Source organism: Amia ocellicauda, chromosome 3 (genome assembly GCF_036373705.1).
Source record: "Amia ocellicauda isolate fAmiCal2 chromosome 3, fAmiCal2.hap1, whole genome shotgun sequence".
NCBI classification, from domain to species: Eukaryota; Metazoa; Chordata; class Actinopteri; order Amiiformes; family Amiidae; genus Amia; species Amia ocellicauda.
In genome coordinates this window covers 28,385,442-28,408,426 of record NC_089852.1, presented here as the reverse complement: position 1 = coordinate 28,408,426, position 22,985 = coordinate 28,385,442, and the positions used below count along the sequence as shown (strand labels likewise).

The window sequence follows — 22,985 nt, the reverse complement described above, 5'->3', positions numbered from 1 at the left end:
TTGATTATTTACAAATCTGCATCTCCTGACTGCCTTCCTCCAGTGCTCAGCCAGTCCAAATAAAGTTGCCCATGTGCAACAAGTCTGAATCACAGGGGAAGGCAGTATGGCACAGCAACAAGCTTGTATCCAGTTGTGGTTTGAGGTCAAGAGACACCCACAAAAGAACAACAGTCAGACGAGTTATTTCAATTTAGATTTGGGGCACATTTGAGAAACTGTCATACACCAATAATAAAAATGCAGAGGTATGCCTTTTAGCCATACCAGATTAAATCTTTGGAGTTGATTACTGTACACAAACTGGTCAGTTTGTGTGCAGCGAACACAAAAAAATGACATTTTAATAGTTGAAGCTTCACATGGGGAACAGGAATTGCTTTTTCTGTGTGGTGGGAATGGTTTTGGGGTCTCCTGCCGCTTCCCCACGAGAATGTGGGCTGGTGGAACGAGTAGATAGTCACAGTGCACACACACGACAGGAGATGCTCGATATGCACACACGTGACAGGTTGCGATTACTGCAAGACTAACTTAGTGGGTTTGAGTCCAACATAAGAACATAAGAACATAAGAAAGTTTACAAACGAGAAGAGGCTATTCGACCCATCGTGCTCATTTGGTGTCCATTAATATCTAAGTGATCCAAGGATCCTATCCAGTCTATTTTTAAATGTTCCCAAACTTTCAGCTTCAGCCACATCGCTGGGGAGTTTGTTCAGATTGTGACGACTCTCTGTGTAAAGAAGTGTCTCCTGTTTTCCGTTTTGAATGCCTTGAAGCCCAATTTCCATTTGTGTCCCCGGGTGCGTGTGTCCCTGCTGATCTGGAAAAGCTCCTCTGGTTTGATGTGGTCGATGCCTTTCATGATTTTGAAGACTTGAATCAAGTCCCCACGTAGTCTCCTCTGTTCCAGAGTGAAAAGGTTCAGTTCCTCAGTCTCTCAGTAGGACATTCCCTTCAGACCTGGAATAAGTCTGGTTGCTCTCCTCTGAACTGCCTCTAGAGCAGCGATATCTTTCTTGAAGTGTGGAGCCCAGAACTGTCCACAGTATCCAGATGAGCTCGATTCGATTCGATTCGAGGCGATTCTAGGGTATGTGGGGGCCCCAGGCAAAACAATTCCTGGCGGTGATGCCGGGGGGGGGGGGGGTGCAGCGGAGTTTTCTCCTGTGAGAGTGGGGGGGGGGCGGTGGAACGAGGGGGGGGGGTTTCCCATTGGCGGCCACCCCCTCAGCCCAGGGCCCCAGGCAATTGCCTAGGATGCCTACCCACTTGCGACGCCCCTGGGTCTAACTACCAACAGGGATCACTGTCCCCAACTGGTATAGCTGGACCCGAAATTTATAACTGAGGCCATTTACTGCGATGTGTATTGTGCTGCACTGTTCTGTGCTCTCCAGGACAGACGCCCTCATTCCTGGGCTTGGGCAATGCCACTATTTGTGGTCTGCCTGGCCCCCTAGTGGGATGAGCAGGGATAAAACCATTACAAGATTTATACATGTACATTTTTATGTTTCTTATGCATTATACCAAACAGTTGGCTTGCTCTGAAAGATCAGATCCACAGTAAGACAAATGCCACAGGTGTATATCGGTGTGCTATAGGGAACACATCTGAGCTGCATATCGCCTGTGACATGATAGGAGGGTTCTTTCAAGTGTAGTGTTCATCCTATCAGAGACAAAAATCACACTGCTTTCCACATCTACATCTCTGCACACTCCTCTGCTATTTGCCACAGAGGGACTCTCCGATGCAGTGTGCGCAGATGCCGCAAAAAGCCTTTTCCTGAATTCATAATTGATTGGTGAATCGATTGCATCAGGCTACTCCCTTCCAGCACAGAGAGGAAGAGGAAGAGGATTACTGAAGCAACAGCCAGGAGTTTCATGTTCAGTTACACAGCCCTGTCATCACCTCTCTGTTTCTAGTGAGTGACACATCAGGGGCTTTCTGTGAGGCAGCTTAGAGACAAGGGGGAAAATGGACACTGAGCATGACAGCTAAAACTGGCAGCTTATTATAAAAGAAAAAGTTATAAAAAAGGTGAATCATAACGAAAACCACTGTGATTTTTGTTTCTGATTAGGTCTAGCCACAAGTCTATAGTGGTTTGACTATTGTTCTTTCTTTGTTTTCTTTCCATTTTTAGAATATGTTGCCAGGCTCAAGGAGGGGTGAGGGCACCACTGTACAGCATCTGGCCAGGAGTAGAGTCCGGACAGGGCGTGGAGTGAGAAACAGCAGCCCTGGAAAGATGAGGAGGGAGGGATGGAGTATAATGCTGTAATAGTGTCGATACCAGTGTTGCCAGGGCTACTATACAACCTCCCTTATGTGAATATTTAAGTATTAGAACCCCTAACCATAAAACAACCTCCGCCTCGGGTACCTAAATAAATCCCTGGTACACAAGTGGTCCCTGTGACTCAATGTCACAAGGATTACTGCGTCTCTGACAGAGGGCCCGAAGACCTCCACCACCAGAGACTGAACTTGTGGGTCACTACCAAACTACCTCGTGTGCACCATTCATTTCTTCTCATTTAAGTGAAGTCTTGTTTGATTTTACTCAGAGCTCTAATCAGTCATCTTACGTGCAAAACCCCAAGATCAGCAGAAGTGATTGTACGGGGAAGGTGGGTGCCGTTTTTAATGCATGTACTTGTTTGCGTATTTATTTTTAATTTTAAGAACAGGGTTTGTGATTAGAGACTCTGCGTCTTCAAAGTGGTCAGAGCCTGGATTGGTGGCGGAGGGAGGGGGTAAGGGGGTGGGGGGTCATGCCTGTGAGGTGTTTTTGCCTCTCTCTCTCTATGTGTTAAACCCGAGTGCGTTTGCAATGGGGTTTGCGGTCAGCCTGTTGTTCTCTCTACCACCATGGTGACAAACGCACAGCTCGCAGCAGAGCAGCCCACAGAACAGGAGGAAACACAATGGTGTTAACCTCGAAGACTAAGATCTTTGCTTTTTTTTTTTTTTCTAAAAGGAAGCATATTTTAGAGTAAGGTATAAAAAAACATGCCTATCTACACATTGTTTAAAGTGATCAAGACTTGGTTTATAAATGGCAAAACTTAATTGTTTTATAACATAATACGCTGAAACCATTGTTAATTTTAGAATCATATATACAGACATATAAAAACATATATACACATATATATATTGGTTTAATAGTTCTACAAATCTTAAGAGGAGAATACAGATTTGATAGCATAAGTTAATTAATATGTTTTCTTTTAAATAGTCTTGTTTTGGCGAGTGCTCCAACAACTTTAATAAGCAGTCTCCAGAAGTGCAGAACAGCAGCTACAGACGAGTGCGATCTCACAGAACACGCGTCCTGTCATGTACAAACACTACTAACTATTAAGCTGGAAGTCTTACTATCTGTGATGCGTTTTTCACTGTGGTGAAAGGAGAGAAACAAACGTGTTAAAATAAATGTGTTAAACTGATGTTTCCCTGGAAAAACACAGCAAAATAGCCCTATTTTATGCAGAATATAGACCGCAAAATAAGTAAGAACTACAACTGAGGGGTCAGCTGTAATGAATAAGCATTTGCTGCCAGCAGAACATGCCAACCTAGGAACTGCCAATTAAGCGTCTTCTTTAATTTTAGTTAAGAGCAAAATAAACAGAATTTCAATGAAGAAATTTGTTTAAAACATACTGTAACAAAGTTAATCCCCCCCCACCCCCCCAAGTCATTTGGATAATCTAAAGCAGTTATGTAAAGATTTAGAATAAGATCATACAATTAGTAATATCAGGCTATATTCTAATACTTTAACTGCATTGTGTTGTACCCCTGGTGTGTAATATTCTGATGATGGCTGTACAATACAATAAAACCACTAGAATGGTCGTCCCAGCAGGGATCCAATTCCCAATAGGAATTAATTGGGGAAGTTAGTCAAGTTTATGAAAATACAAATGGCAAATAAAAATTAATAAACGTCCGTACACAGTTTTCCATCAGAAATAATCTACACCACCTGGGCTAACAGGAACAAAAACATATTTGTTAGATGGGCTTTTGCTAAAGAGCCACACTCCTGTATTTGCTTTACAGTAAGCAAGATGATGGAACAGATATGCCTTCCTCATTGTTTTCCCCCAGCACTCACTGCATCTTCACACTGAAGATACTTTCCCCCAAAACAAGTACCACTGTTACATGCGAGTAAAAAATTGAACGTCATTATCTATTATATGCTTGTGTTTTTTAATTATGAAATGCCTCATTGAAAGATATTTGTATGAAAAAAGATAATCAGCCAGCTACGTTTTGTGCTAGTAGCATGATTTTTCCACCACCCCCTAGGATCTTGATTGGAAAAAATACACCAAACAGATGTACAAAAAGTATTAAAACAAATATTATCTTGTGTTCTTGGTTGTCAGATATGTTCATTTTAACATATCATCATGTCTGCATGCATCTGTGGTTGTTCATGAGAGGCTGAATGGGTAGATGTCACATTTTTTAAAAGGTGCGTGCTGCTGCCATGTTTGGGTATGTTTTTTATTCTCTGGCACTTTGCTACCTATAATATTTTGCTACCTGTTTGGGTTATTTACCATTTCTTTCTGATGTGTAGCTGCTGTGGATTTGAACAAAAATGTGTCACAATGAAACATTGAACAATTAATTTGTAACTAAATTCAGTGTTTGAGATCTGTTGCCACATTCGTGTAGCATAGATTTTCACAGATTTGTGCTGCTCCACCAATGGGATCTGTGGAATTGTGCTTCTGAATTTAGCAACTGTAATTCTTCCACAAACAGAAGGTTATTTAAAAATGCTGAATAAATGCTCTTATTGGATGCCTAGTGCAAGAAAATGTTGCTTTCATGTACCGATCGAACATGATTTCGGGACACCGCGCTCTCAGAAACAAATTATTTTTAACTATTGCATAACACTGCACGTATTCTCATCCACATTTTTACAAAACTGACCCTATATTTGTGTGGTTATATGCACCTCATAAAACATCACGACTCTGTAGTTTCTATTCAGTACTACGAAGGGCAACAAAATGGTGTGCTTAAGACACCAAGTGTTTCGAACTGGAAGTGGGACTTTTTATTTTAATAATCTATCGTTTTATCGTTATCAATTAATGTTATAAAATCAGTGTAAATTGTGTAAATAAGTAAGGCAGACAATATTTTTGAGCAATTTTAGTTAAAAAATATATATATTCTTATGTTTTTGATGACTACAAAGCTTCTAAACAACTGCAACTTTTTGTGATCAAATTATTAATAACATCACCCTCACTGCTACATGTTTTTGAGAAGACCCCTCTACACTTCACGCAATGCTGTACCATGCAGGGTAGCAATGGCAGCAGGTCTGCAAGGTGTTCTCAGCATTAAAGAGAACAGCCAGTTTGGGAGCTCAGTTGTCACACCAAGCAGAAGCGTGGTGCACAACAAGGATCAAAGCCCCTGTGGTTATTACCCCTGTGTCGCACCCTTCAGGAACTAATGGTGAGGTTCCACAAACACGCCGTGCTCTTTTGACACCGCTTTACTAGTTTAAGTGGTTTCTCGAGTGCAAAGGTCAGCCACAGGGACTGTAGCCCCCAGCCAGGCATCAGGACAAGATGTTCTTCTGCCAATTGTTGTACTGCTGAAAGACAGATAGCTTAGTGTGCCACAGACAACCCCCAAACAAGAACAGTACAACACTTCCCAATGCCCCTGCCTCAGGGGAACAATGTCCCAGAGTGCAACAGGATTATACCAGATATCTGAAAGCTTCTATATGCCATTGTCTAAAACACTAGAGGTCCGTCATCCTAAAACCTGCCTGATGGTGCCCAGAAATCAGCAGACATCCTTATGTCGTTGTTCAAGGCGATTTACAATACAAAGCAGTCACATTTACACTCTAAGGTTATATACAACAAATAAATGTAGGCCTAGAAAAATAAATAAATGTAGAATTGGAAGCATTATTATTATTATTATTATTATTATTATTATTATTATTATTATTAATAATAATAATAATAATAATAATAATAATAATAATAATAATAACAACACAAGCTTTAATAAAAATTAAGTCATTGTCTTTGATCTCTGGGCACCTCCAGGCAGGTTTTAGGACGACCCCTAGGTCTGTGAGCTTCACACAGGCAAATTCTTTACAATTAATATTATTAATAATAATAACTCAATGTAGAAGAAAATGTAAATTGTTCCAAAGCAGTTGCAAGACTGAGGGGAAATTCTGTGTGAAATGTCTGACTTACCCTGCGTTCACGTCATGTGGAAATTACGGTAGAAACCACTTACTTGACAGTGTTCACGCAATGACCTCGAATGAACCCGTTCAGACGCCAAGATGGAGGTTTTCCGCAGACTTAGTTTTATGCTCGTAATAATTATGTTAAGATGTGTCACAGTTACAAACATACATACAGCATTCAGATACACACAAATACAGAAGGTATCAAGAACGTGTCATAAAGTACTGTGTCGGCCGAGTTATGGCTAATGACAGCCATAGTGTCATTAGCCCAGGTGAAAAAAACAGTTTAAAAACATTATATGAACGTTCATTGTACTTGAGGAGGCAAAAATTATTGAATTAATCAAAGATTTGCGTTTTATTACATTTACAAACGAATTGGATGCCATGTATGGTGTTGTTTGCTTATATTTCCGCATTTGTGACGTCACAATTCTCGAAGTGGGAGAAATCGGGGTCTGTCTCCAAAGTCCGAGTTCACGATCCGTATTTACGACCTAGAAGCTGACATGGACGGTTTTTTCAAGTCGGGAGCTCATATTTACCATCCTTCCCACAGGACGTGAATGCAGGGTTATAATCAACCGTCACCGACAGCGATCACAGCTGCATCGTGGGGAACAGAAATCATGAGGACCAAGGGCATTCACACAATATCTGTTTCTCTCGGTGCGTCCGTTTCGTTGCCACTGCGCAGACAAACCCCACACTTAAGCAGAAATGTTCTTTAACGTGTTTTGAATGTCTGAAAATCTGGTTGTTTCGTTTTCTACTTTGCGTTGCTACCACACAGTTTCGTAGGGCCTCACTGCAACAGAAAAGCCACCCAACTGAGTTTTAATTTGAAGAAGCGAGCAGCGTTTGTTTAATGGTTTTGTCGCGATTCGTTGTTTTTAAATCTAGGATGTCATTTCCTAAGCCTCTGCAAAAGAAAACGCCCAAAGCTGATTAAAAAAAAAGAAAGAAATAAAAAGCATGTCACTAAATGTAAACGATCTGCGTTTTCATTTTTTTTTTTTTTTTTTAGTTTTTTGAAGTTTATCATGACTAGATATCTCTATCTCTACTGGCTATATATGCATACACTTTTATATTATGGGACACCAGCATTGGACAGGTGAGGACATGACATCGTTAGCAGTGCTCAAGTCTGTGTTCAATATAAATACATAAATAAACAAATACACAGAAAGCTTTATAACTCTACAATTTCTGTTTACAGAACTTAAGATTTGTATAGTAATTTCTAGAATAACAATTCTCGGAAATAATTCACGTAAAGCTGCGTTTAAAACGGGTGTGTTCGATTAACACATAATAGAAATGCTGATGATGCCTATTTGCTTTAACTAGCCCTACACGTGATTGACTGAATGGTGTTTGTCGTAGCTTTATAAATGTTACCTGAAATGGCTTCATCTGCATCGCCGTGGATAAACTGTCTCCGCACATCAACACTGTGACGTCACAGGTCTTCTCCCAGACTCGTCACATGTTTGGCGCGAGCGGGCCAGGGTTACAAAATTACAAAAAAGTGTTCGATTTCCCGAAAACGTCATTTCCGCATTATAGGTTTAGAATTACAATTGCCATATGATGCTTTATACAAATGTTGTATTTAGATTCAGTTGTTGGACCTGTCCTAGACTGATATACGGGACAGAACAATAGAGATGTTCCGTAATTGCTTTCCTGTGTGACGTTTCTGCCGAAAGTGTTCACCTTTCCTAAGCAAATAGGAACACAACAAGGACGTTAGGGTTTTTAAAACGGGCCTAGTAGCTGTAAAAATACAGTATGAAAATACAGTAATTTCATAAAACAGTTGTGTATTTTTAAATTATCTGTTTTGTAAAATTGGCTGAGAAAACGGTTACATATTATTATTATTATTATTATTATTATTATTATTATTATTATTATTATAAAACATATGCATGGCTTTAAGTCGGGATTAGTGATGATGATGATGGTTATTGTGCAGAGCCTTACAGCAGGGCCAGCACTCAAACTGCCTCACATGCACCTTTCCAATTGGGAAGTTGTGTGCTAATGAAGCACACTTGTGATATTTTCCCCTCACTGTTTACCACAAGTTCACCATTTTGATCGCTCTTTTCACCACTTCCGTGTCATGCTTCACAAGCCTCCAATGAAGGCAAGACCATGCCTTAGCGTGGTAAACTTTCATACAGGATTTAACCCATACCGAGACTTTGTGACATAATATGTACCTGTGATTTCTCTATCTCACTGGATCAGTCCTGTCTCCATCTCACTCTCTGATCAGGTTTGCATGTTAACGGAAACGCTCTGATTACACTCAGGCAGTGCAAGACAGCTTTTATTGTTTAATGACTGCATTCATGCTTTAAACCAAAGGTGTCAATTCTCAATTCTCTCTCGCTCTCTCTCTCTCATTTCCCCTGTACCTGGTGGAGCCGAGTAGTTACGGCGCAGAGCGTGGCAGTGGCAATGCATGAAGGAAAAAATAAGAAAAAGTAATGATATCAAAACAAGAATGAGAGTGGAAATTTAGACACCAGGCCTGTAGGACAGAAAGTTCACCAACAGGGTGAATGTTTGCTGCTGCGAAAGGTGCCTGATTGTTTTAAATCACATGACTCAAAATTTTACCTGAGGGGTCTCTCCCCACCCCCCTGCCGCCTGCCCCTCACTCACTCTGTTCAGGGGGAAATTAGGTGTAGGAGGGATCTGTGGTTTGTGAGAGAGGTAGGGTAGTGGTTTGATAGTGAGCATCTTTTTAAATTTATTGTTTAGGTCTCTGTTTTGTTTTTTATTCTGTGAATTCAAATCCACTCAACATCAGGCCCTTCACATTGGAATTTCTCAGTATTGAGTACTGCCACTCTCTCTCTCTCTCAATGGTTTTAAACAATGTATGGATTGTGGATTATTACACAGAAATAATAACATCTTATTTATGCTTGTGATATAAAATTGCCAATGTAAGGACCTGAATAATAGTAACTATGCTTTGAATAGGTCTGCAATCAATCTGTTTTTACGGGAGCCATGACTGAATCGACTGGTTCTTAAAAATGCCAACATATTACCCCTGTTCTACAGGCACTTAGCTTCTATGATTTGTTAGTAATCTGTTGTCAGTTCACTTCTTGTGGGCCCTCCCAGCCAGTTCTCGGTTAAGTATTTCTCTCAAACTAATTTGAAATGAGCTAAGAAGCGATGAAATCTGCACTGCAGGCTACAGCTCAGACTAGCTTCACACCTCCGGTTCAGACCTAACACATACAGGCTCGAAAGATGGTGTGAGCCTGATAAAGTGGGGGTTTGCGATAAATACGCTCGGCTGCACAGAAAATTAAGATACAGCCCTGCCTGCTGCTTCTGCATATTTCAGGATCTGCGTGTATGTACATGAGACAAACTCTTAAAACAAGTGTCGAGCAGCACGGAAAGTCACGATTTTACATTCATTAATGCAGCTATAATAGCTTAAATCACGAGATATGTTGTTTTGAGTTGTATATGTTACACTACGCTGTGGCTTTCTGTTGTCAGAACCCATAGTGGGCCGCACCAACACATCATGGTGTTAGAAAAAGCCAGGAATGACCTGAATCTCCCGTGACGTATTTGCCGACCAAAATAAAATTAAAAAAAAGAGAAAAGTGCCTCACTTTTGCATCGGATTTTCCCTGTCCAGATTGCGCTAGATTTCCATGGTAGGCTACACGTTACATAATTCTCAGAATCAGTGCCATCAGCGGAAGAAACCAGATATCGAAGTGGGTAAGACTATCAGGCACGGCAACCTAAAAATGTGTACACAATGCAGTTATAAGTAAACCATAAACATGTAATTTTATGACCCTCCCCCCGCCCAGCACCCACAAAAATAAAAAATAATCTGACGTGGTAATTATTTTCATCTGTATCGTGGGAAATTATCTCAGCCTCATGTCAGTTCTCATGCCTGATGTTTACCATTTGATATTACACTAAAACCACGTTCAATTGCAGTCAGTTCTTCAAAATTCATTACTGTGTTGTTTTTGTTTTTGTTTTGTTTTGTCTTGTTACTTCATTCTGGTTCTCTGTAGCCAGGTGCATTCTTCCTGGATTGACTGTAATATTTCATTCACTGTAGCTTAGACATGACAGGCTTGCTTGCTTGGCTTGGCCTCACTTTGGTTAAATGCTTTTTCTTCCAGGTGTGTTTTTAAATGGTCTTCTCTCCTTTCATTCACAGTACTCTGCACTTTGATGAATTGTGGTGTAGGCAGGAAACACTAGGATAACGGCACCTAGGCTTTCATTAATAGTGGTTAATGTGGCGGGTGTTTTGAAATAGTAAAAACAGAAATCGGGTCTGCTAAGTGGGCGGCCTCCTGTTGTCAAGGTTTCCATTCATCCCGATAAACAGTTCCCGGGATTACCCAGGAGCCCTACTGTTTTCGCCCATCTTCCCGCAGAGCAACCCCCAGCCCACCCCTGCCATCTAACCATAATCATGTCCCTAGCTGTAACCCAGACACCATCCCCAACCCCAGCTCTAATCAATAACCTTAATCTTAACCCCACTTGTTCAACTAAACCATTCTGCTAACCCTTACACAGCCTAACAGTATCTTCTCCCTGATTCTGAAACGTGGGAGGTGTGTCCAGACTGTACAGCAGACAGTGCTATCACTGCCGAGTTTCTCTCCACTTTTATAACAAGGAGAATCACCCTATTCTGACTCTAGAGACCTGTGTCAATGGCCTTGACAGGGCTGGGCTGCCAGGAAGTGGAGCTGTGAGGCTGCAGCTCCATTGTGCCTTAGCTCACCTTCACCTGGAGACATTGTGGGCAAAGCTGAATGCAGGTGACAGTGTGGTGTCCCCGGCACCTGAGCCCCAGCACACTGTGAAACATCACTCCACCCAGGTCCTGCAGCTCGGTCTACTGGCTTGGCTGAAAGGCCTTGGATTACTCAGCACAGCAGAGAGACAGCTGCCAGAGCCCACTGCCAGGAGGTGCAACAATAAAGTGACTCATTAAAAATAAAAAACATCATGTTTTGTTAGAAGGAGTGTAACCTTTTACCTGTTGCTTTTGTCTTTCATTAGGAGGCTAAATATTTAGATGGATACATATAATTCAAATCAGTTTCCTTTGTTGTCAGAGGAGATAAATGCAAACCCATGCTGTCAAAAACAGGTTATCCTGTGCGCATTTGCGTGGGTAAGGAATTTTCCTCCTTAAGCTAAAAACAAATCACACACAGACACATATTTCCCTTGCCTTAGTGCAGTTATGTCATTACAGTTCCTCCCTCCCTCCCCTAAACTGCCTCTCCACCGCCCGGTAACCCAAAGTTGAACTTGCTGAAGAGATGCAAGTGCACTGCGAACCCGCCCATCCTGTCTGAGACCGCAGCACCGAGTCTCAAGCAGCTCTGTTGGGAAAGCGCTTCGATCTCTAAACACGCTTAGACCCCCTCGCCGGCCCCCTGTACACACAGCCCCCCTTTCCAAGAAGCAACCAACTTGAACTGCTATATATAGATATGTGTACAGTGCCATTATCGTGAGCTAAAGTGGTCTCACCAAAAAAGATAAAAGAAAAAATACCCACTTTCCTTGCCGGTATTCTGCTTACCACCAAACTGTTGAGTTCTGGAAAATACATTTCTGCCCATTGTGCGCACACAGCCACCTATCTCCGTTTCCTCAAGACACGCCTGTGTTTCCTATCAGACTTCAGGTAGCAACTTTGTTTTTTTTAATTGTTATTCTGTTTACAAATCTGGGTCACTATTTTTCCGTTTCAGTAGCCTACACATTGTGACCGCCTTGTTCCAAATAACTCACCCACCATTTTTTTTCCAACATTATTATTAGTATTGATCACCTCATACTTTGAACACACTAGCTTCATACAAATTAAATTATATGGGTTCAAATTAGGGGTAAAGGGGAAACAATGTGTAACAGTGTACCTTGCTTTTTACTACAGAAGTTAAAGCTCCCTGCACCCATACAGAGTGGCATGTGCTGCAGTGGCTGTTTGTTTTCAGGGTGACATTTTGCGGGAGGCAGCCGTGCTCGGCGTTAATTGTGTTCATGTTAACCTCTGTAGTCTCTGCCAATTATGGGGTGATTGAAGTCAAGCTAGGCCGAAAGCGCCTCTCTCCCCCTCTCCGCACCACACACACTAGGAGGAGGAGGGTGTAGGTTGTGGGAGGGGTGGGTGCAATGGAACACTGACCCGCGTTAATTAAACATAATTAATTATAACAGCAAGGCGATTTCGTTTTAGCACCCCGGTCGACAAAGCGCCTCACAACTGTCAGTCAGTTCACACTCCATTTTGTTAGCAAGCTTCGCACCTGCCACAGTGATGGATGTTACAGAGAGGGAAAAGAAAATAGGAGAGAAAAAACACAAAGCACAGTAAAGCGAATCGGTTGTTTCAGCCTCTGGGGAGGATGTGATAGAAGGAGGACAAAGGGGTAAACTGTGTTTCACACCCTGGTTGGGTCTCCCGCCAGAATGCAGCGGCTGCCACAGAAGATATGCCCCGATATGCAGCGCCTTGGGGACATGACACAGCACACATCCGTGATCCAGGACTGGGACTGCCCAGAGCGAACCTGCAGTAACTGTTTCTCCAAGGTCTCTCCAGGGCTGTGCTCCACCGAGTCAGACCCCCTCCTCCAACACACACACACAGACAGTCGTGTTTTCCAGATCCAGTCCCTGGAGTGTCCCCAGCCCAGCAGGTGTAAGAGGGATCATCGTGTACATGATTGTCGGGGGTCATGGTCTTTTGGCGTAGCAGCCATATCACTCTACGTATGGTCTTGCTCCGACCTGCACTTGACACAAGGCATTATACAGACACTACCTCACAACTAACCCATCTACAGGTGCTGCAATTAACTTTCACAGACACAGCAACGAACCATTTCCCTTTGCAAATGACAGGCGGGGAGACTGCTGAGGAGCAAGGTGTTTATTAACTGAACGCTACAGAACAGTATGAAAATAGACCAGATCTCGTGCAGGGACGGCATCTCGGTGCACGTTGGAAAATTGTTGTTGTTTTGTTGTTTGTTTTGTTCTTTTAATTGAAAATGTCCACAATATTTACACACAACCCCTCCCAAGATAAAGCCTCTCTTACAATAAGCTGTTGAAGTACCAGAGCTATAATAAATGTATTATTATTTTTTGTATTATTGTATTTAAGCTCTGAAATTCTGCTGTCCCCAGGGGTATTCCAGCACTGTGTTAAACAGAGGAGCCATATTCACAAAGCTTTGCCCCCCCCCCAAGTTATTTAAGAAAAAGCTGGACCATTTACCTGCTTCTGGCTGAATGATTGATCTATTTAAAGTCTCTGCTTTTTGTCAAGGGCTGTGCATTCCTTTTTAGAGAGCCGCCCTGACAAGAGCCACAGGGCGCACGTTCATACCAGCGACTGATTTGCTTGAGAAAATTGGTCTCAGAGTAAGTGAGAAAACCAACAAAACAAACAAACAAACAACAACAAACAACGGCAGCAAAAAAGAAAGAGAGAGAGAGAGAGAGAGAGAGAAACGTCTTTAACTCCTGAGTTAACTCTTTGTGAATAGTGGCTGGAGTGTGTTAGTGTGTGAAGGTGAGACTGTTGGAGTATGGAGATAGACAGGGGACAGTCTGTATCACATGCACATGGTAGCACTGTGTCCATGTTGCACTCCTGAAGACCCACTTACAGCCAGCAATCTGAAAGCATCATTAGGAAATGCCTTAACTAATTAATTCATTAAATGGATAATTGTATGTTAAAAAAAAAAGATATATTGTTGCCCTGGATATGGGTGTCTGTTTAGAAACATAAGAAATATAATGAATAAATCTCAAAATGATTTACATCAAAACAACAGTTTTAAAAGCGGAGATGATGTTCACACAGACAGTTACTGGTTGCAGAGAGAAAAAAAAAAACATACTGGTTAGTGGGTGCAGCAGGACTGGAGTCTGGAAACAGCGCGTTGCACAGTGGAAGAGGCCCCCACACACTCCCAAACATCCCCCTCCAAATCCAAACCTCTGAAGTCTACTTGCTTCCTGACAGGCGAGGGGCGATTTGGTCCAGTTGGCACTCTCTAGTGTCCCAAGTCTAATGAATGGCGCTGGGAAGCACTTATGCGGACAGTGATCACGGGGGGCCGGGGGCGGGAGAGCCAAGGACTGACCCTCGGAGACAGCTGCCTCTCGCCCGGTCTGTGTGACGCAGGGCAGCAGTGACCGGTGTGTGACGGACACAGGTGTAGTCTGGTACTGTGACTCTCCAGGAAGACAAACACAGCTCCTTATTTGTTTTCATTTCTTTAAATAGATCAAACCTGCCTTTGCTCATACATGCTTCACTACTACTTTATCATAGTAAAAATAAGAAAATAAAATAAAAATAACCAATCTTAGGAAATAGTTTGTCACATATTCCAGATTAAAAGTTCTTTCCCAGGGCATGTAGAAGAAAAGAGAAGCGCCTAAAAAAAAAAAAAAAGGAATAAAAGAGTTCCTGTAACACCTGCCCCCATAGCCAGGCATGCAATGGCAGCCAAACCTGGGTTAGGACTCTTTGGTGCAACAGTGCAAAGGGAAAGGCAGTCATTTGATGTATTATAAATAGAAATGTTAGAAACTGATTATTATTATTATTAAACTGTAACTGCAAGTACACTTTGATGCCAGGCCTCGCCAGGAAGCAACACAGCAAAATATGTGCCCGAGTCCCTACAGTCAACACTTTCTAGTATTGCTGTCATCATTATTATTATGACTAAGAAGTATTGGTAGGAGTAGCTGAGTTATTGTGCATCAGGGGCTTGTATAATGCACCAGACTGTCTGTCCTGTAGGGTGGCACAGAGAGGTATAGGGCAAATCCCACACTGACTGTGTGCCTTCGAGTCCCTCCTCGTGTGCAGAGACCAGAGACAGGGTCCGGCTGCATCACTCAGCCCAGCCCAGGTTGGGTTTATTCTGGACTGAATCTCGAGGACAAGAGCAATGCACAGAGTCCACATGCTATGCTGTCCAGGGGGAAAGCCTCTGTATTACATTGTTAAATTATTGAATAATGAGGTGTTTAATGCAGCTGCATTGAGCAGCCAGCTGTATAAAACACCTAGTGCTAATGTTGTTCTTATGTGATTCCAGGTTATTGCTCATTATGATCAGTATAATACCTTAGTGGAGGGTAAAACTGCTGTATCTCACTGAGCGCTCAGGGAGTTTTGTGCAGTTGGATCCAGGCCCTGGAGCTCCCAAGGAGACCACCTATGGCCATGTCCGTGTGTGCACTTCGGGCAGACTTTTCAAAAGAGACGTCACTTTCATGTCATGTTCCGGGTTCCGGTATTCTGTGTGAAGGGGAGTGTTTTGTTAAAAAAAAAACCTTATCTTTCCTTCTGCCCCTCGCCCCCTCCCTACCCCGCAGAGTAACCTGGAGTAGGTGTGTATGTGTGTGCGTGCGCGTGTGGGTATGCGTGTGTGTGTGGTGTGATTTTGCAAGAGCATGCCTGACAGTTGTCGCAAATGGTACGAGAGAAGATGAAACCATCGAGTACGCTATGAGTGCGTTTCAGAAGGTACCTGATAAACAAAATATTTCAAGTCGCCCTGATCGTTCCAGATCCTCCCTCATTAGTCTTCATTAAAAACTGCACAGTCGTGCAGCAGCTTGTGGCCCTTTGTTGTTTCCTTCTGTTGTTTTTTCATTTGTTTTTTTCCTCTTCAGAAATAACTGCTGTAACTCCTCTCAGATCTTAGGTAAGTGCAAAACAAACAAACAAAATAACAACCCCCCAAAGAACCACAGTCCAGTCTGGGGTGAGTCCTCGCTCCACCAGCATCTGAGATTCAGTTCCAGGAGGGTCCCGCAGGGGGCACTGGGCCGCTCAGATCTTGCTGTTCTCCAGGTGCGTGTCGATGTGTTTGATCAGGGCGTCATCAGGGTAACCGATGGGGAAGGCCAGCTGACACAGGGGGCAGCTCCTGATGTCGTTGTCCTCTGTCTCCATCCACAGCTGCAGCCAGTCAGAACGAAGGGGTTAACATTTTTAAGGTTTAGCCAATCACAAACAAACAAAACCACACAAAAAACTGCTGCACTTTTTAAACCAGAAAACCAGAAAAAGCTTTTTAAACTAATCTCATAGAAACACTCCTAGCCTACTCAAGCTCTGTGACAACATAAAAAAGCTTGGAACAGGCCCTTGCTGTTTTCGCTGGTATTAACCTGTGAGAGCAGAGCGCTCAAACGCCAGGGCCTGAGCTACTGCAATATTATATACTACACACCAGCTACTGCAGTATTATATACTACACAGAATGACAGACAGGATTTACAGTACTGGTGTGTGGTGGGGCGGGGGATGCTACTCACGTTGATGGAGGGCCAGGACTGGGCGTGGTCGGGATGCAGGTAGGCTGCCGGGTGGCAGGTGAGGGTGCTGGGGCCGGCAGGGATGGGGAAGGTGGAGCAGGAGGATGGGCCCCGGATGGCGGCGGCGGCGGCAGCGGCGGCGGCAGCAGCTCCTCCCAGCGAGCCGGGTGGCGTGGTGGGGGGGCAGGCCCACTCTTCCTCATCCTCTGAGGACTGGGGGGGCAAGGGGGGCGTGGGCGGTGGAGGCGGAGGGGGCGGGGCCGGCTGCTCGAACCGCAGGTGGTGCACCTCGGAAAGAGGGAAGGGAAGCTCCCTGGTGTGGCGGGGGCTGCTGGCCACGCTGCCGCCGCCCCCCCCCTGCACCGGAGAGGAGGGCGGAGCTTGTGCCGGGTGCTGCGGCTGATGATGCTGCTGCTGCTGGTGGTGGTGGGGGGAGTGATGGTGATGCTGCTGTTTCAGGTAGCCCTCTCCGTACGGCCGTGGCTTGGGCAGAGTGGACACCGGGTCCAGCTGGAACCGAGGCGGCCGCTGATAGGCGGAGGGGTCGCTGACCTCGGAGTAGCTGCGCCGGCCCTGGAAGCTGGCGCGCAGGTGGTGGCTGGGCGGCCGGCTAGAGTAGGAGGCCGGGCCGTCACTCATCTCCGGGAGCGGAGAGCGGCGGTGAACATCCGGGGACAGGCGCTGCGGCACCGGGGAGCGGCGCTGGGGGGCTGGGGAGTGCCGCTGTGGGCTGGGGGAGTGCCGCTGCTGCAGCACTGGGGAGTGCCGCTGGACTGGGGGGGACAGAGAGTAGGGTTACGGCTGCAGGGACACACTAGATGACGCAGCTATGGAGATCTGTGCTGCATTTACCTACTGCATTGGAATCTGGGTCGGGGATTTCAATGCCTCACCTGCACATTTAGGTCCCTGTTGCCTGGGGAAATTTCATGGGTCAACGGCAATGTGGGTGAGGAGGGGAGGAGTACAGATTTATACTTCATCTAAAGGATGGTTTATAATTAGAAAAATGAAAATCACACTTTTGTAAAGGGCTGTTTGTGTTTCTGTTGGCTTGTTTGTTTTTTAAATAAACTTCATGAAGATATTTGTTTTTTTCTTTTTTCTTTTTTTAAGCAGCATTTGGTGAAATGCTCAAAGTTCAGATTAAATGTGCGTTTGTATTTCCTGCAATTAGAAGAAAAGCTGTCAGTAATTTAGAAAAAACAACACTTCCTTATCTTTGAACCAGCAGTCCTTCTCTCCGTTTTCTACTCTGTGTAGTATATCAAAGGAAGACCGAGCTTGTGGTTGTGTATGTGTGTGTTTGTGTGTCTGTGTGTATGCGTGTGTATGTGTAAGGTAGGAGGGGGATTCTTTGCACTTCGCTTATCTTGACACCTAACTAATTAGTCCTGATGACTAATTCCTGTAGTTCTTTTCTTTACATTTCTTTAAATTCCTTACATGCTTACACACAGAGATACAGATACAGATACAGATACAGATGCATACACAGATACATACATATCAAATATCTCAAGCCAGGACAGCCGGGTTCAAAGGGGCAGCTCATAAGACTGCATGTGTTTCTGTTTCTGTCTGCGTGTTTGTGTGTGCTGGTGAGATTGCCATGTATTTGTTTGTTTGTCTATTTTTTCATGGTTTCTATTTGTGCGAATGTCTAAGTGTTCAAAAGTACATCACTGTATTATCGTTAGTAGAGTGTATACACAAAGCTCAGCACAGGCGAGTGCCGTGACAGCAAGGTTATCACTGGGTGTGAGCGTGTGTCTTGCTACTCGAGTCTCTCCCTCACCCTGTGTCAGGATCAGGGCCAGTGCTGAGGGTTGGGGTCAGGAAGGGGATGAGGGTAGGGGTCACATCGGGGTCAGTATCAGTGTCATTGCCGGGGTCAGTGTTGGGCTCATGGCGAGGGTCAGACAGTGTACCTGGGCTGGCCTGCTCCTGGGACACCTTCCTCAGAATCTCAGTCTGCTTGGCGCTCAGGGTCTGCAGCCGACACAGCTCCTCAGTCAGCTCGGTGTAGGCCAGCGCCAGATTCACCCTGAGAGAGGAGCAACAGGCCGTCAGGCCGGACGGAACAGCCGGGGGGGTGGGCGAGAGAGGGCAGAGGGAAGAGAGGAGGCAGAGAGAGGACAAGCAGGGGGGAGAGAGAGAGAGAGAGAGAGGGGGGGGGGGGGAGACAGAGGGCAGGCAGAGAGGAGAAAGGCAGGAGAGAGAAAGAGAGAGAGAGAGATGGGGGTGACTGCCAGTCCATTTGAATTAACCATACTGTCTGTCCTGCTATATATTAAAATGCATCATCAGTATATATGTGTGTTAGTATTTGCCACAAGTCGGACTCTAGGCCATTTGCTTGAAATTCGAGTGCCACTTCCACACACAGCAGTCCAGAGAAAACTATGAGCTTCTCATCACCTACAGACTGAAATCTCCTGCCATTTAGGGCAATTGAAGGTGTACAAGATGTACAAATGACTCAATTTCAGAATATATTCACAGTCTGGCTTTAAAACAGAAATTAAAGCAAAAACTAACAGATGACAAAAACACCTTTTATGAAAACACGAGACCGCGTGAAAACTTTTGTTCTATCTTTTGTTTTTTCAGATTGTTTGTTTTCAGCACTTTTGTTTTATGTACAGCACAACAGCACAAACCACCCACCCCAAAAAAATAATTTGGCAAATGCTTTTGAAACACCAAAAAACATTGCCTGGGAGCCTCTATTTCAAACGAGTGCGCTCTTCACTGTGGCATTGCAACAGTGCTGGTGTTTTTACTTCTCATACACTTGTTCCCTAGCATGTGGCCGGGTCCTGCACACTGAGCCACTATCGCAGTCTAGAGCTGCTCTCTGCCACGTCTCTGTGTGGCAGCCAGCTGTGCCCAGGTCAGAGCTGGTCTTTGTACTGAAGTGTGCCTGTCTGAAGAAAGCCATTTCTAAAAATAGATGCGTCGACAAGAAAGCAGCAGCTGCAAAGCAAGGGTCACATTCACCAAGTCTCTCTGTGCTGTTTATTTCAATGTTGTTGGTTGTTTTTGTTTTTTCTTGTGCAAAGGTCACGTATAGAACTAAAATAACAAATAATAAATACAAAATTAAAAAAGCCAAAAACACAAGGTCTGGTGCATTTACATTTAACTGAGGCCTCTAGATACATCTGAACTAAATAAATAAATAAATAAACTAATGCATAAATACTGTAGGTGTGTACACTCTCTGCTGTGTTTACAATGTAAACGCAGTCCACCCCTGTGAGAACATAAAAAGGCAGATTTATATTTTGAATGCTTCACCATCTAATACAAAGTAACACAGAGAGATTAAACATCACATCACTTAATTATAGAACAAAAAAAACGTTTCAAATTCTGAAGTTGCAGAATAACTTCTCTAATGCTAATGTTCTTCTTTACAGGTAAACAAAAGCCCTGCAAGGAACCAACACCTATACCGAAGAAAGCACTCTCTGCTCGCATACCACATCCTCTAATGAACAAAAGTGATTTTCTTAATTTGAGATTGTAAAATGCAAGAGCTTCAGGTTGTTGTTTTTTAGTAAAAGATTGTGTTTTTTTTCAGCATTTGTGGACCACTTTCTGCATAAAATACAATTTGAATACAAATGATCAATCCAACTAATACTACTACTACTAATAAATTATATTAAGAATAAAAAATAATCTTTTTTTATTTAATCTGAGGTTAGTGTTTCATAGCAATTTCAGGTTTTTAAACCTAGTGACTGAGTTTTGCAACTGTGGGTAATTAACATTCTAACATTAATAATAGTAATGAAAAACCTCACTGAATTTTATCTCAAGATTGAACACAATCACACGATCTAATTTAAGCCTATTTAGCACAATTTCAAGGCAACGCTGACTATCAGTCTGTATCTGTGGAGGCAGATAGAGGCACCGTGGCAGAGGAGATTGTCACAGGAGCAGCGATAATGACTGTCTCAAACCTCAATAAGCTCTCTCTTATCTGATGGATTTAACCAATTGCAGAAAACATGTTTGTATTTATTATAACTTGACTCAATGTGCTAATTGTGCCTCGGAAACCAAGATATTTCACTAGATGGTGATGGATTAGAACGCAAGTGCAGATGCAGCACACGGCCCCTGAGCCGAGGAGCCACTAAGAGTGGAGGGTGATGTGCACAGGGGAAAACAGGCTGTGGCACTGATGAGTTTTTTTTAAATATACCTTTACTAACCTGCAGATGTTTGTTAAATTTAAGTATGTATGTATGTATACATTTATTGTAGTATTTACTTTCTTAGAGCGAGGAAAATATTAACAACAATTTATGGATGTAGACACAGGATGCAGTTACCATGTAGATGTTGTTATAGGTAAAAACCAATATGGTAAAACCCTGTGAGAGATATCATTTAACCATCTTAAAGTGTTAAAAAAATCTAAATTCCAATTTCTTAATTTACAATTTTCATGAAGTTAATTTGCTGCATTTTGCCATATAACTGAATTATCTTGTATTAAATATTTTGTTGTTAAAACCATTACATCGCAGAGACTCGGCCACAGAAAGTCCCAGGCCAAGTCCCAGTCAATATGTGACTAGTGGATTATTTCCATTATTGTTCTTATAGAACCTAGATTTGTATGTAACACACTCAAGTCTCTTCAGTGGCAGGCCCCATGTGCTGCGAATAAGTTGAGTATTTTTACTCCACTGATGTCACTCATGCTAAAATAAAACATCTGCAACCTGGCTACCCTTTGCTGATCGGCCCTCACTTCCTCAGCTGCGCACACTTCAGACACAGATCAGAAATGTGATTCATCTGCGGGCTACAGGTGAGAAATAAATAAGTGTTTTCACAGATCAACACGAGACCCTCATCTCACCCAGCGGAGACTTCTCAGCGTCTCTGTGGGGGGGTTTGTCTTTTCCCGCTTCTGCCACTACGAAGTTGCACATACTCCACCAAAAAGCCATTACCTCAGCCCCAGTATAATGCCCAGGATGTTATTCGTCATAGATATCAAGCGCATCCAAAACAATCAAGACCCAAATGCCTTCATTGCAGCAGTAATTGCAAATGCTGTTCTTAACTGTTACAGAAATGAATTCATTACATAATAAATATACAGTAAAATAAATACAAAAACATTTTAATGTGTGTTGTAAAATATGGAGGATGGTTTTTTGGAGGGGGGGGGCAGGTTGTATAATGTTTGCCGCCCACGTTTCTTGTAACAGTTTTGCTGGCAAGAAAACGCTTACTGTTTCACATAAGGATTTGTAAAACACTGCCAGACCCCCACACCCCCCCACCATACACACACACCCCCTTCGACACTCATCTCTAAAGACTAACAAAAACACACTGTTCAAACAGGAGAGATCACGGAAATGCACGAGAGGAGATGTTGAATCTCAACCCTTGAGACATCTTACATTTCCTTCTGTTCATCTTCCCACATGTATTTATTTATTTATTTATTTATTTTGGCAAATACAACAGATAATTCACCCCACATACAAATGAGTGAAGTAGTTTTGGAGGCTGCAAGCTACCAGCTTTATAATATTCCAATTGACACACGATAGAAAATCAAAGATGTATCTAATGAATTAATGAATGAAGTATTACAGGGTGTCCTGATAGTGCACTAGAGTTACTACAGGGCAGGAAGAAAATATTACAGTTGCTAAAGGACACTTATAATTCATACATGAGATCAAATATTGAAAATGTGTGTAGGCCTATTTACTACACAATGTATAATGGGGAGCTGTAGAACTGTACATCTGAGTGTGTGTGTAAGCGAGTGTGTGTGTGAGTGCGAATGCGTGTGTGTGAGTGAGCTTGAGGAGGTGTGTGTGTGTGTGTGTGTGTGTGTGTGAGTGTGAGTGTGTGAGTGTGAGTGTGAGTGTGAATGCCTGTGCGTGAGCGTGAGTGGGTGCAGTTCTCTGGAATTCCTTCAAAATGGAGAGAATTAAAATAAAAACTGCAGCTAGGCCTTTTTTTCTGCTTCGCTCTGAAAAAACACTCGAATAAAACCCAGTGACGCAGGTGAGGCGAGGGGGGGGGGGGGCGGCTGTTAACAGGGATACAATAGCAGCCGCATGAATCACAGTCTCCCCATTTCACAGTGACCAGGCCTGCCTCACTTTGGCGCTGTGTTGGCCCAGTGGGCGGATGGGCAAAATGATTAAATCAGCTGAAACACCCCCATTACCCCCAATACTACCCCAACACAACCCCATAAAGCAAAGCCTGTTAACCACAAGAGCCACCTAATCTTAA

General features: G+C 43.3%; 1 protein-coding gene across 5 annotated transcripts in view; it reads right to left on the bottom strand.

Annotated features, from left to right (window-relative positions):
• Positions 1-13,251: 13,251 nt before the first annotated feature.
• tbkbp1 (TBK1 binding protein 1) overlaps positions 13,252-22,985 on the bottom strand; it is a 45,348-nt gene continuing 35,614 nt past the window's right edge. For all 5 annotated transcript variants that reach the window (XM_066698843.1, XM_066698845.1, XM_066698847.1 and 2 more), the window contains exons 8-10: positions 18,623-18,738; positions 16,692-17,464; positions 13,252-16,332 (exon numbers count right to left, since the gene is read on the bottom strand). In XM_066698843.1, the coding sequence (XP_066554940.1) occupies positions 16,204-16,332; positions 16,692-17,464; positions 18,623-18,738 (1,018 nt within the window). In that variant the 3' untranslated portion in view covers positions 13,252-16,203. The remainder of the gene's footprint in view (positions 16,333-16,691; positions 17,465-18,622; positions 18,739-22,985) is intronic.